This window comes from Drosophila arizonae, chromosome 5 (genome assembly GCF_054131065.1).
Source record: "Drosophila arizonae isolate 15081-1271.41 chromosome 5, UAZ_ARI_1.0, whole genome shotgun sequence".
NCBI lineage: Eukaryota > Metazoa > Arthropoda > Insecta > Diptera > Drosophilidae > Drosophila > Drosophila arizonae.
In genome coordinates, this window is record NC_142925.1 from 2,131,616 (window position 1) to 2,146,622 (window position 15,007).

Sequence of the window (15,007 nt, forward strand, 5' to 3'; positions counted from 1 at the left end):
TATATCAGAGCTTGTATACGATCTATTGATAAGATCTATTATATATTTAAGAGTGTTGCAAAACGAAAGAGTGAATTAAATTGAGTTCAATTAAAAAGCTTCTTCAATAAAATTGGATTCCTGATTTATAGTGTTGTACAACGAAATGGGAATCAAAGGCCGAATGCAATGTAAAAGCTACGCTAAAAATGGGGTTAGACCTTCTGTTAGCTTGGGCAACAAGTTAAACAGAATCATTTGTTGCTGCAGCTGCAGCTGCAGCTGAACCAGGAAAATATGTTTTGTATAAAGTTTAGAAAATTCAAATGGAAATGTTTTTGTTTTACTCATTGTAGACACGCGAGGGTATAAAGTTTTATGCGAGTGTTGCGCCAGTTTTTGAAGCCATTTGTCGAATTGCCAGGCGTCATGCGAAATACGAATATGCGACATGCGACATGCGACATGCGACAGAGAACATGCGACGGGCGAGCTGCATGCGAGATTTATGGCGCCAAAGTGAAGGAGAATCCAATTGCTAGCCAAGAGCTCAAATGTTTTTGAGAACTATATGAATATGTATATGCGAGGGTGGCTACAAAGGTTTGTGTATATGAAAATATATAATTATTTAAGTGATATAATGTCTTAAGCAGTAAAAGAAGTGTAATATAGGTTTCCTATTTTTCCTTGTCTCGAACTATGTATGATGTGAACCAGTTACATATATGTATACCCTCGACTTATGGGGTATTAAATCTTGGAGGGCCATTTAAGAAGCTCGTCTATGCAGCATTGGGAATTACTCTTTATATATATATATTATATATATAGTATAGTCTAGCGTATTAGTATTAGTTTCTTTACACTTTTGTGTTCTATTCTCCATAAACTGCCCAACGGCTTGTTCAGCCCTCGCAATATATGTACATAGTTTGGTATGTGAATATATATTGCTAAGTACTAGCTGAATTGCTGGCGTGACTTGGCGTCTTCACTGTTTGCGTGCTCGCGATTTGCAACTGCAAACTTAGATGTATAAAGATATATGGAGAGATATATAGAGACTATATACAGGGTACTATGTACATATATAAACTTATATGTATGTGTAATAAAGTGGGCGAGTCCTTAGACAATAAAAGCTGTAACTACAGCCAACAGAGCTGAAATGTAGAGCATATACTTATACATATATATAGTGTATATATATATATATTTTATGGTATATATATTTATACATGGAAGCCACTGCTAATTGCTATTAATCAGTCGTAGGCTGACGTCAGTTGACAGCCTCATTCAATCAGCAATTATGTCGTGCACTATTGACCGCAACAGCAGTAAAAGCAGTTGAGGCTGTGGCAGCAGTAGTTAGTGTATTGTATATACATATGTACATATGTTTATATATATGTATGTATGCCTATTCGATTTCTGTGTAAGATCTGCCACAGACAAAGCCGCAACCACATGACAGCTGCTCAAAACGCAGCCACTTCAATTAGAAGCCACAGCAACCGCATGCAAGCCAAGTCGAAGTTTGAATGCTCTACAGGGGTCTTAGGAGATATATCTCCTAATTTATATTTATAAATAGAAATATGAAATATATATGTTCAAGCAACCGTCGTTAGAGACGTAGATGTAATAACCGTATAACGTAATAACGCATTATAAGTTTGTCTGGGGACCGCTATAAACGCAGTCGTTATAACAGGATTCCACTGTATTTATATATATTTTTAAGATGGATTAAGGAAGAAACCAGTTTAGGACAAAACCAAAATATATATTTTTTTCATCTAAAGCTATTTATCTACAGTTCTATTTAAGACTTCTTCTGCAATATAGTTGTACTGGAGAAGAGTAGAGTAGAGTAGTACGAGTATACGATGGTATTATTACAGAGCACTATATCACATTTATCTTAATTTGCAGAACAAGATATTATTATATGCAATCTTTTCTAAAATTTATTTTAACGAAAGCGTTATAGAAATTTGCATGTACCCTAGGTATATAGCGATTCACTCAGACCGTACCATATTCACATCCCGCTGAGCATTTAGAGTACATCAAATACATAATTAGATATATAGATCGAAGATGAGATTTAGTTTAATTATATAAAATGAAAGACAGATAGCAAGTGTTCCATAATTATTAGTAAAATAAATGACATATGGTTTAGTTATATGGATATAGAGTTCGATAACTAATTAACAATGCGTGACACATCTATTCTCATATTCATACAATTCACTGTTAGAGCAGAGAAACTAGACTCTAACAATAATACGCCAGCTCAATGCTATGCAGTCATTTGTAAAGCGATTCAACAAAAATTTAAAACAATTTAGCTTATGTCACATTACGTTCAGAGAGAGAGAGAGAGAGAGAGAGGGGAGGGAGAAAAGGAGAGGGAGAAAGAGAGACAGCAAGAGGTACAAAGAGGTTGACAGCACAAAGTGCCGCGCAGTCAAACAAAAAATTGTATTGTGTCATGCTTGATCTCTGTACTATCCAAACACATATATCTATATCTATGCATATATATACATATGCATATATGTATATAGATATACATATCTGTATAGCACGTCTATGGCCCTGTACGCTATTTATACATGCACATATTTGTTTAGCTCAATAGTTTTAATTATAATTAACGCCGCATTGCAAATTAAAATTGCGCTCAACTCAACTTTAATTTTTTTTTTCAATCTAATTGTCCGCTGTAAAATGCTAACAAGGACGTTGTCGGGGCTGGAGAAGGGAATCCAATTATATAAATACATATATAAATATATATACATGTATCTCTCTCTATCTCTATATTCACATATGACAACCTGTTCATTATAACTAATAATATGATGTTCTATGATCTATGTAAGTATAGCTCTTAACTCTGGCTTTTTACCTGACGTTCTCTAAGCTGGTTTTACTTGATTGAAATGTGAAATGCGAACGAAGTTTATTGAGTGGAATAATCCAAGTATTTCTCACTAGCTATTCAGCTGAATATGAAATGCCTTTACTATATTTGCTATAGGAAAAACCTTGGGCAAAACTCTGTACCCCAGCTTATCTTCAATTCTAAAATGTACTCTATTCCCTTTATGCTTTAGTTTCGGTTATCAGTTGCAAATTTGTATTCTTATCTCTTAGTAAGGGAATGCCCTCAATATTCTTGTTTTTTATTGATTAGCTATATTTTTTATTCAACTTTATTTAATATATTTATTCATGAACTTTACTTCTTCTGTTTGTGGAAGGTACGCCCTTATCGCTCTTTCATTACCTTTAACTACAAATATCTAAATTCCAAGTAATTCTCTAGCCTCCATTAGCTATAACAAAGGAATATCACTTATGCATTCTATTTGCATAATAATTTTACATATGCGTATAGCTTTAAAAACTTTATTATCAGACATTAATGCATATGCTTTTTTCCTTACTTAGCCCCTTTTTACATAAGCCAAAGATAACGTGACATATTGAAAATTGAGCGAGAATTTCTACATAGAGCAATTTATCGAATGCGGCACGTACTTGTTCGCTCTGCTGCTGTTGTTGTTGCTGTTGGTATTCTCGCTTATCGCAATGGACATTAGCATGAGGCTTGTCAGCATTAGTTTAAAGAACTCGTTGCCCTCGACGCTCTTGACTTCGCCTACGACCCCTCCATAGATATATGTGGGTCAGGCCAGAGCGGAATGTCACCAGAAATGATGTGGCAACTGGCGATAAAGATAAAATGCAGACATGAGCCGGAAGGGATACAGAGAGGGAGATGGGAATAAGAAGCGACACACATAGTGAGAGAGAGAGGGGAGATAGGGATAGTCAAAGTAGTGGGAGAATTCTCGTAGAAGAATTCAAGTAGAAGAAGAGATGTAAAAATGAAGCTCACTTGCTTCTAATAGAGGACGAGGGACAGAGAGAGAGAGAGAGAGAGGGAGAAGGAGAGGGAGAGAGAGAGAGAGAGAGGGAGCGAAGTATTTAAAAACAGATAGCAAAAGTGGGTTACAGGAGAAGAAGTTAGGGGGCAAAATTTGAAGTAGGGAGACATTTGTATGGGATGTAATAGGAAGACCGGGGGATACAGACTGAGACTGGGAAGAGAAGAATATTATAATTAGAATAGGAGGGATAGACAGAAAATAAAGAGTGGAAGGAGAATTTGTAATTAAGAAAAGGATATAGAGAGAGGCTTGAGAGGCAGTGTGAAAGAGGGAGAGAGACAGATAGAGAGAGAGAGAGAGAGAGGGAGTGTGTGAGAGAGAGAGAGAAAGAAGGAGTTACTAATAGGGTCGTTGTTGTGGGAAATTTAAGGTAGAGGGAGTAAGTAGAAGAAAGAGACAAAACGCGATATATAAGGGTTACGCACGGAAAGCTGGGGTAGTGAAAAAGCTCAGGCAAAAGGCGGAATAAGGGAGAGCGAGATAGGAATTGGAGTAAAATGTGCTGTTGCGCATCCCAAGCGGATTTATGACACCAGCCGAAAACCAAAAATAAAGCGCTGCAAAACTGAGTGAGTTTTAATAATTGATCAAGCAGAACCATAAGGAGAAGTAGGGGCGGAATACTATCCAAAGGAAACAAGAGGAAGGGTCAGGGGTCAGGATGGTGGCGTGCTAAACTGGCATCAGGTAACTTCAGCAACAGCAGCAGCAGCGGCAGCTGCAGCAGCGCCAAAGGAAGCGTGTGAAATCCCATTTGGCTAATGGCCAACAACGTTGGCGCTGAGCGAGAGTCGCAAAACAGGAAAATCAACCTGTTTTATCCGAAAGCCTAAAGCGCCCAACCCGGTCGGTAGGGTAAAAGCTGGTTACGCTTTTCACGATTCGCCTCACACGTTTCACGTTTCGCATTTTCCGCGGCCCACTCAAAATTGGGGGCACAAGTACGAATGTCTCTGCGTCAAATATATGTATATGTGTGTATGTATGTATGCATGTATCAAATGAAGTCGGAAAACTGGTTTCATGCCTTGTCGGGCCTGGCTTGGCCTGGCCTGCTGTTTTCCACATGACACGTTGGCCTGCTTTTCCTGTTTTCTTTTTTTCGCGAGGCGCCAGCTGCAGGATCATCAGCAGCAGACGAAACAGCAGCAGTGACTGTGGTAGCGGCAGCGGCAGCGGCAGAGGCAGAGGCAGGAGCACATTACACAACACAATCATTTCCAGGCCCTGCTTCCAGCTGCGGGGGTGGTTGCTGCAACAGGGTGTGTCAGGCATGGCCGCCGACGCCAACAGATGTAAGAAGCAGACCGTAACTTGAAGTGCTTTAGCTGGGAATGCTCGACTAGCTAGATGCCCTGTAATTAATTAAAACTCTCGGGTGTAGAAGAGCTTATTACATTACTCTATTAAAGAGTGCGTGACTATAAGATACCCTAGAGGACAGTAGAGTCTAAAGCTGCCTTGACAAATCTGAGACTAGCAGATACCCTGTATATTTCAAAATATTAGGCTACATGGAAGAAGAAAGCGTAAAGTAGTTCTTAAATGCAAGATTACAGATACTCCTTGCGCTGCCTTAGCAGCTAGTTCAAGTGTGAGGAGTGTGCGGCAAGTTAATACCCTGTAGGCAAACGGAAATCCAAAAACAAGTATAATAGGATAAGGTACGAGACTCTGAGTAAACGCAGATCTACTGCTCGTTTGCTGGTTTGGTTATAAAACTCACGAAACTGGTTCTAGTTAAAACTTTTCATCTATTAGATACCCTGTAGGCAATAAGTCTACATACACTCTACAAAGTCAATAAGTGAGCACATGACATTGTTGAGAACTTACCCTGCAGGCGGAATAGACCAATTTATGTTTTACCTATGATATCCCAACTAGAAGCTCCAGTTGAGTCGCTACCAATGGAGCACTATTACATATCCTATAGTCAAATATACCCTGTACTTTATTGAACTGAATAAGAAAAATACGATTTACAGTTTGAGATGATCAACCAGATAAATTGCTGTAAGTTCAGATGTTTCGGCTTTGATTCCAAGGGTAATAGTTTTTGAAATTGTTCAAAAACAGCTTAGATGTAATTATAAAGGAAAACAGAGGCATATCTGTATATATTTCTGCTTTTTGTATAAGCTTACTCTTTTCACTTTTCAAGGGGTATAGAGTATGAAAAGAAAAACCATGTGAAAGCATTCAAAAACATTTTCAACGCCTCGAGGGTTGGCGTCGAGTTGCGTGTGTGCGTGGGTATTGCTGTGTGTGCGTATGTGTGTGTGTGTGGGTGTATGGGTGTGTGCGTGAGCTAGTTCGTTTATTTGTTTGTTGTCATAAAAGTCAAACAGAATGGCGACTGGGTGGTTGGGCGGTTGGGTGGTTGGGTTGTTGGGTGGCTCTGTGGCCTGGTGGTTGAGTGGTTGCGCTGGCCTCGCCTGTTTATTTTGGGGGTAGCTACAGCAGCTACAAAAAGTATTTCCAGGCGATGATATCAGCGAAAATGAAGCAGCTCGCCTGCATATTGGCCATCAAGGATGTGCGACTGATATCGTGTCCTTATGCAAAATCAATAGGTCGCCCGCGCAGCTGGCTGCCACAGCAATGAAGTCACATATTTTGCATTTGCCATAAAAGCTCAAAATCAATAAGCTAACATTTTTGATTGCGTATACGCAGTGTGGTACAGTTTGAGAGAGCTGGGGGAATTAATTAAAAATGTATGCAGCAGGACAACTGCTGCAGGTCGACGATGGCGTTGCCGTTGACGTTGCGCATTGACAGCATCTGTCAAAATACTCAAATGTCAACAGAAATTTCAATTGCCAATCAAAAAAGTTGCAGGAGAAAGAGTGAAAAATTGTGAAGAAAAAATCTAGATGAGAGAAGCAAATAGAGCACTTAAATGAAACTATAAATACCTCTGTTATTTTCCCATACTTTGGATTAAAACACGCATTCCAGATAAAAAATCTTTCGAAATATTTTATAGAGCCAATCTGATATTATGGAATGATCTATTTAAAGTGAGTTACTATACTCACGCGAAGATACCCCACTCCCTTTTCGATCTTTCAATAAATCCCATGCTTAACTTAATTACAATATCTCCCATCAAATTCATTTCGCTTTGTTGGCGATGCATGCATAAATTCCTCCACCCAATTGATATGCGCAGTAATCAGCATAAATCAGAAATGTAAGTATGCAAAATTGCTCGTACGCAAAGAATATTGAAAAGGGCAACAAAAGCATAGTGACCCACATATCAAAAAGAAATAAACCTATCTATATACATATATGCACATACACATGCAGAGAGAGTTTATGTATACATGTAAAAAATCGTGAAATGTTTGCTCGTGTCACTACATTTAAAATTCCAATTGCCTGCTCGCATATTCGCAGATGATGTTCGAAACTCTTCCTCTTTTCGTCATCTATATGTATATTTGGTAACTTTTCAGGTTTGTCGTCTTTTTTGTATCTCTCTCTCTCTTTCTCTCTCTCTCTCTTTCTCTCTCTCTCTTTCTTTCTCGATTTTCAGTAAAGTTCAAGAAACTGCAGATTTATGCCACGACATGCGCCTCAATCAACATTGTGGGAAAAAATGCGTTTGCCAACGGAAATTCACAATTCAAATAGTCAATTTCTGCATTGCATTGAATATAGAGCTTACTGATGCGAAATAGTTTTGATTCAATTTAAATTGTATCTATAAATTGGGTTATATTTAGAATCATATGTGCATGTATCTCTTGATATACAAACCTGGAGCAAGCTAACATTTATTATTTTCCTTTATAGCAGAAATGTATGAAATAAAGCCTCTCTACGCAATTCTCATGTATGAAAATTAGGTTCAAGAGCTCTAATACAAGCCTCAAATACTTATATATCAAGCAAATGATCCTTGTAGTGTTGATAAAATTCAACAAATCTTTTACCAACGCCTTTCTATACACTTCTCATGAATGAACGTAAGCTCTTAAAGTCTTTTGTGAAAATAGCTTAGGTTAACTTATTAGCTTATATATAAACGTATTATTACAGTGAATATGAATATGGTAAACACCTGCATGGTAAGCAAGTGATTCATTAGTTAAGCAAGTGTTCAATCCTTCTGCGTGGAACCTAATTAAGTGATTTATTATGTGGAAACAGGCATCAAAACAAACGCCTAATTAGTTAGGCAAACATATTATTAGCCGTACGACAATAGCTCATAATTATTTCGACAGCTATATAAATAGGGAAATCCTTTGGGTGACAGCAATTAGTAGAGCGCAATGTATCCAAAGTATTTGAGCAAAGATTATCCGCTGGAGAAGCATTTGTTCTTTGTCACCAGATATTCATTTGGTTTGCTTGGTTTGCACTTCGAGCGCTTGCCCAGCATTTGGTCCACTTGCTGGCTCATCTTTAATTTCGTGAATTTGCTGCATTGCTGCCAGGCGGAGTTCAGCTTCGGCTGGAGCTACATACACACCAGTCCACTGGATGCCATGGATGCCTTTTGTCCGCTCGCCTGCAGTCTGACCACGCTCTACAAAATGGCCTGCATGTGGTCGAGTCGTGTGGAGGTGGCATCGCTCATTCAGCGCATAAGACAGCTGACAGAGCAGCAGACGGAAGGCAAGCGAACCGATCTGAAGAGCGGGTACTACAGGCTGGCCACCTTGCTGTGCATGCTCATCTTTACGCTAGGCTCTATAAATACGGCGGCATTTGTGCTGAGATCCTTCTGGGAGATGTGGATGCATCGTCACCTGCCCTTCAAATACGATATGCCCTTTCGCATGATGTAGGTGCATCTGTATCTGTATCTGTATCTGTATCTGTATCTGTATCTGTATCTGTATCTGTATCTGTATCTGCATCTGCATCTGCATCTGCATCTGTATCTGTATCTGTATCTGCATCTGCATCTGCATCTGTATCTGTATCTGTATCTGTATCTGTATCTGTATCTGTATCTGTATCTGTATCTGTATCTGTATCTGTATCTGTATCTGTATCTGTATCTGTATCTGTATCTGTATCTGTATCTGTATCTGTATCTGTATCTGTATCTGTATCTGTATCTGTATCTGTATCTGCATCTGCATCTGCATCTGCATCTGCATCTGCATCTGCATCTGCATCTGTATCTGTATCTGTATCTGTATCTGTATCTGTATCTGTATCTGTATCTGTATCTGTATCTGTATCTGTATCTGTATCTGTATCTGTATCTGTATCTGTATCTGTATCTGTATCTGTATCTGTATCTGTATCTGTATCTGTATCTGTATCTGTATCTGTATCTGTATCTGTATCTGTATCTGTATCTGTATCTGTATCTGTATCTGTATCTGTATCTGTATCTGTATCTGTATCTGTATCTGTATCTGTATCTGTATCTGTATCTGTATCTGTATCTGTATCTGTATCTGTATCTGTATCTGTATCTGTATCTGTATCTGTATCTGTATCTGTATCTGTATCTGTATCTGTATCTGTATCTGTATCTGTATCTGTATCTGTATCTGTATCTGTATCTGTATCTGTATCTGTATCTGTATCTGTATCTGTATCTGTATCTGTATCTGTATCTGTATCTGTATCTGTATCTGTATCTGTATCTGTATCTGTATCTGTATCTGTATCTGTATCTGTATCTGTATCTGTATCTGTATCTGTATCTGTATCTGTATCTGTATCTGTATCTGTATCTGTATCTGTATCTGTATCTGTATCTTTATATCTCTGTATCTTTCATCTCTCTCTTGCTTTCTTCTTCCTCTTAGCTTTCCAGCTATATTTCATCGCATGCCCCTCTATCCTCTCGCCTATCTCTATTCCACCTGGAGTGGGCAGGTAACGGTCTATGCTTTTGTAGCCACCGATGGCTTCTTCTTTAGCTTCACACTCTACATGACGTTCCTTCTAAAAGCATTACGAATGGATCTGCAGCGCATTCTCCAAGCTGTTAAAAGTAAGTATCTTTAGAGAGTCTCTTCCGCTAAGCCTTCCTTGCATCCTTTAGATCCCACACCTCTCGAATGCGAAATTTGTTGCGAACAATTGAGAATTATCATCGATCGTCACAACGATATCGTTGGCATTGTTCAACGTTTCTCTGTGATTATGGCTGCGCCAACTTTTGCACAATTTCTATCCGCCAGCTTGGTAATAGCTACGAGTGTTATCGATATACTATTGGTGAGCATACGATTATCTATACTACAATATATACTAAATTTAGGTAGATTTTATAGGAAAGATTTATATTGCAAGAAGTCTAGGGTAAGGTCTGAAATGCCTTCTTAAGAAAATCCTTATCTAACATAATGCGTATTTATGATTAGAACAATATCTGAGATTCGGTTTATTAGCTGTTTCGATAGATCTATAAGAAATTGTCTTCAGTTTCGGATAGTCCTCTCTTCCGAACCGGAGATTGAAAGATTTACCTAGGGGCTTTACATATCCTCTATAGTATGATCGGGTCTTTGGGCTTTGCGTTTTATTTATAATATTACAATATTATAATTTTCTTATTTTCCAGTTCTCGGGTTTGAACATCATACGCTATGTGGTTTATGCTAGCACAGTTAGCGCCTGTCTATTACTCTACTGCTATGGAGGCACCGAGATGTCTCTGGCTGTGAGTTCGCATATAGAATATCAATATATACACATACATACATATATAACATATCTTCTAGAGTATGGACCTGGGTGAAGCTGCCTACAATAGCCACTGGTATATGTGGAATCGTGAGGTGCGGCAGCGTATCTTTCTGCTCATCATGCGTGCCCAGCGACCCATCACAGTCCGGGTGCCCTTCTTTGTACCATCTCTGCCCGTCTTTACATCGGTGTGTATATGTGTGTGGGCTATATAGAATTCATAGTCAGGAGAGCTCATTGCATTGTTTGTTTCGCTCTGCTTTCTCTCTTGCAGGTCATCAAGTTTACGGGCTCCATTGTGGCGCTGGCCAAGACAATACTTTAATGGACACAAAGCAATTGAAATTTTTCGTGTTACAAAGGAAAAACTGCCAAAGGGGTGTAGTTAAACATATATATTGATATCTATGTATATACATACATATATTGATATGTATGTGTGGCTATATCTTGCACATACATATCTACACTTTATGCTTACCCTCAAAGTATGCAGCAGTCTCTCCTTAGCTGCTAGTACTTGTGTAAAACATATAGAAAATATATACGATATGTGTGGAAAAGGTATTGGGAATTGTAAGTTTTAAGTGAATGACACCACAGTCATGATCCTATGAAAGAACGACATTTGATTGATATTAAAATGTTGCAGATATATTATGTATAATATCGTATCGAAGGATTATCTGAACACGATCACAGATAATGACTTTTTAAAGTGGTTCAAGGATTGGGAAAAGACGATATGTGGATTATTTTGAGAGGGATCAATATAGATTTACATGAATAAGTAAATGGTATACGTACATTTTTCTATATCCCCCAATATTGCAAGCCCTGTGATATCATATCACCTGGCCAATTGCAACCTAGTCTCTCCTTTAAAGTTAAGTTCTTGTCATGCAAGCCAAGCTCAAGCTCTATAGGATAGATTTGCTCAGTGAAAGGAAATGAGTAGGTGTTCGTCTAAACAGACTGGGCAGCTGGTTTGATTAAAGTGCCAGCAGGTGGGCGAGTTCGTAATTTGCATTTGTCCAGTTTATATCAAGGGAAATTTGCATATGGTTATTCGACGACAACAACAACAACAACAACGCCAGCAGCGACAGCAACTGCAGGTGACGTCAAAAGGCGTCACTAACGAGGACAAAGCTGGGCGCTCCATGTGAGCAGCTTGATTAAAAGCAAAAAGTCAAAGGCTGCTCATATAACAACAAAATCAATGGGACGGCATTTTATTCAATAGCCATACGGAGCGTATACGTAACGTGCTGTACAATGGGTAAGCAAAGCAACTGAATGCTGCACCGATCTAAAAGAGAGTGAGAGAGAGAGAGAGAGAGAAAGAGAGAGATAAAGAGGGTGAGTGTCCCAGCTCATTGAACACGTGCATCAGCTTTAAGTTCAGATAATTCCTTGACCATAAATTAAATGTGATTTTAAACAATTTTGATTATCTGAATATGTAGCTGCTGATTAAATTTACGTGTTTTAGATTAGGGAAAAGAAAAAACCCGAAGAGTGGTCAGTCAGCTCCAGTTTAAATGAGCCTCTTTTAGTGCATTTACGTTAGCTGATCTGAACGGATCGAAGTGGAATTCGCTATATATATATATAGATATATAGAGATAAAGTCAGCTATGGGCCAGTTTTATGGTTTATTTCGACTGCTGTTGGTCAGCTTCTTTGTGCTGGCTATAGCCAAAGCGGAAAAGGGTATGTAAATGGAGTATATTTATATATACAGAGAAAAGATTATCTCTAGCTTCTTAATTTAATCATCGAGGTTCGATAATGAGACGGGCAAGACTAGCTCAACTTAGCTAGTTCTCCTGAACATACATATAGAGCTGTGTTTCCACATCAGGGCTTCCGTAAGAAAAATGATTAAATTTTTCATGAAAATAACATTATACATATATTCGATATGTTTTGGTTATATTGCTTGATCGAAAACCTGGTTGTAAATCCATTTATTTTATTGCGTCTTGGCAGTTGCGTGGTATATACTGTATATACTTTATGGGGTCTGCCACGCTTTTATCTAGCTGTTTGATAGATTTTAATAACACTCATAATTCCCATTTTCAATTGGCTTGAGGTATAACAATTTTATTTTTTTAGGTGAAAGTCAATAATAGTAAGTAAAGGAAATTTGAAAAGAAATAATTATATGGGCAAGGACGATCTTCATACATCCGAAATTCACATGCCTAGCTATCTAACGCAATTAGTTAAAGTTTCACGATGAATTCAGCTAATCATATATATATTTATATAGTGCCACATATTATAAATATTGACTAGTCCCATTCGCGGATCAATGTTCACTTTATAATGTCATATACCAATTGCTCGCTAATCTGCTACTTCCACAAGCTTCTATCAAATCAAATGCTTTGATTATAGATCGTCGCTCGAAGATAACTAGAAATCCCTAGTATTTTGAAGACTAGACTTCCATGAAATAGAATTTATGTATATAAATATAAGCACCTGCGATAAGCCGCAACGAATTAGAGATTAGTTAAAAGTCAATTGTAAATTTCCAGACCGTCAGCATGGACGAACCCTGGCAAGGCCCACGCCAGCCGTTAGATTTGAGAAGGAAACGCTAAGCAGCTACTGGCGCGAGGATGCGCAGAAGACACTGGCCCACAAGCTGGATGCACTGGCTCAGCTGAAGAAGCAAGGTGCCAAGAATGTGATCTTGTTTCTGGGCGATGGCATGTCGATTCATACGATAACTGCGACCAGGAATCTGCTTGGGGACAGCTCCGAGAAGGTGTACTTTGAGAAGTTTCCCTATACGGGTCTATCGAAGACCTACTGTGTGAATCGCCAGGTCGCTGACTCCGCCTGCACCTCCACAGCTTATCTGGGCGGTGTGAAGGGCAACTATGGTACGATTGGTGTGAATGCGAACGTGTCGCGTTACGATTGCAATGCCGCCTATGTGGAGCAGAATCAGGTGGATAGCATCGCCAAGTGGGCGCAGGATGCGGGCAAGGATGCGGGCATTGTGACAAGTGCCAGAGTCACGCACGCCTCACCAGCTGGCGCCTATGCGCACATCTCCGATCGCAACTGGGAGAACGATGCAGAGGTTAGGGCTCAAGGTTGCGATCCAGAGGTCAGCATAGACATAGCTCGTCAGCTGGTCGAATGGGAGGTGGGCAAGAAATTGAAGGTGATTCTCGGTGGCGGCAGACAGATGTTCCTGAACGAGACCGTGCGTGATGAGGTGGGTCATCCCGGCTATCGCCAGGACGGACGCAATTTGATCAAGGACTGGCTAGCCGATAAGCAGGCACAGAATGCCTCGGCGAGCTATGTGTGGAGCCGCAAAGGTCTAACCGAAGTGGACTTGGATAATACGGACTATCTGCTGGGTCTCTTTGCCAATGGGCATTTGCCCTATGACGGCGATCGTGAGCGCAGCCCTAAGAATAGCCATTTAGCTGATCCATCGCTAACCGAACTGACGGAGGCCGCTTTGAAGATTCTACGGAAGAATGAGAAAGGATATTTCCTGTTTGTGGAAGGCGCACGCATCGACATGGCCCATCATTCGAACTATGCACGTCGCTCGCTGGAGGACACTGCCGAGTTCGCTCGCGCCATACAGAAAGCACGTGAAATGACCGACGTGGAAGATACCCTAATTGTCGTGACGTCCGATCATTCGCACGTAATGACCATCAATGGTTATCCGGTAAGCTAGAGAATTAATCCGATTGTCATCCATTACTAATTTCTTAATATCATTCGCTTCCTCTTCTAGCTACGCGAACAGGAGATAACTGGCTTGGCTAATAGCTTAGCCGACGATGAGAGACCCTATAATATACTCTCCTATGCCAATGGACCCGGCTATGCGGGCACATACACTAAGGCAGACGGTCGCAAGCCCATTAGCCAGAAGCACACCGAAAATCCGATGTTTGTGAATCCGGCAATGGTGCCGCTCAGTGCCGACACCCATGGTGGGGATGATGTTGCTGTTTTCGCTTCGGGTCCTTTCGCCCAGTATTTCAGCGGCAATTACGAGCAGACCAATATTCCTGCTATGATGGCCAGAGCTGCTGCTATCGGTCCTTTTGCCAATGTCCAGCCTTAGATGCGGTCTCTCTCACTCTCTCTCGATATATTTCTGTTCTGTGCTTTTCGTTGCTATTTTGTCAATTCGAGTTGCCAAATGCAATTAAAATGTTAGCGCAATAGCTAAATGTACTGGTCATGACAGTTTTAGGAATACTCTTACATGGGGTATTTCACTTTAAAGGTCATTATGTAACAGATAAATGTTTTTAATCTTATTAAAAATATGGAAACTACTTTTTTCGACTTTGTTGTTTATCTTAAACAGTCTAGAAAAG

General features: G+C 39.6%; 2 protein-coding genes across 2 annotated transcripts; both read left to right on the forward strand.

Moving 5' to 3' along the window:
* The first annotated feature begins 844 nt into the window (after nucleotides 1–844).
* Or45b (Odorant receptor 45b) lies at nucleotides 845–12,028 on the forward strand. Its single transcript, XM_018013287.2, has 6 exons — nucleotides 845–8,757; nucleotides 9,743–9,930; nucleotides 9,982–10,157; nucleotides 10,504–10,602; nucleotides 10,664–10,816; nucleotides 10,903–12,028. Exons 1-6 carry the CDS (start codon nucleotides 8,243–8,245, stop codon nucleotides 10,951–10,953), a joined length of 1,182 nt encoding a protein of 393 aa, XP_017868776.1. The 5' UTR covers nucleotides 845–8,242; the 3' UTR covers nucleotides 10,954–12,028.
* Nucleotides 12,029–12,163: 135 nt separating this feature from the next.
* On the forward strand, nucleotides 12,164–14,965 carry Alp6 (Alkaline phosphatase 6). The gene is made up of 3 exons (XM_018013285.2): nucleotides 12,164–12,344; nucleotides 13,181–14,343; nucleotides 14,413–14,965. Exons 1-3 carry the CDS (start codon nucleotides 12,269–12,271, stop codon nucleotides 14,746–14,748), a joined length of 1,575 nt encoding a protein of 524 aa, XP_017868774.1. The 5' UTR covers nucleotides 12,164–12,268; the 3' UTR covers nucleotides 14,749–14,965.
* Nucleotides 14,966–15,007: the final 42 nt, after the last annotated feature.

Coding starts and splice junctions, on each gene's coding strand:
- Or45b (XM_018013287.2), top strand. CDS start 8,243: ATGTATCCAAAGTATTTGAGCAAAGATTATCCGCTGGAGAAGCATTTG. Junction 10,158..10,503: donor GTGTTATCGATATACTATTG/GTGAGCATACGA, acceptor CTTATTTTCCAG/TTCTCGGGTTTGAACATCAT. Junction 10,817..10,902: donor CTCTGCCCGTCTTTACATCG/GTGTGTATATGT, acceptor TCTCTCTTGCAG/GTCATCAAGTTTACGGGCTC.
- Alp6 (XM_018013285.2), top strand. CDS start 12,269: ATGGGCCAGTTTTATGGTTTATTTCGACTGCTGTTGGTCAGCTTCTTT. Junction 12,345..13,180: donor TATAGCCAAAGCGGAAAAGG/GTATGTAAATGG, acceptor GTAAATTTCCAG/ACCGTCAGCATGGACGAACC. Junction 14,344..14,412: donor TGACCATCAATGGTTATCCG/GTAAGCTAGAGA, acceptor TTCCTCTTCTAG/CTACGCGAACAGGAGATAAC.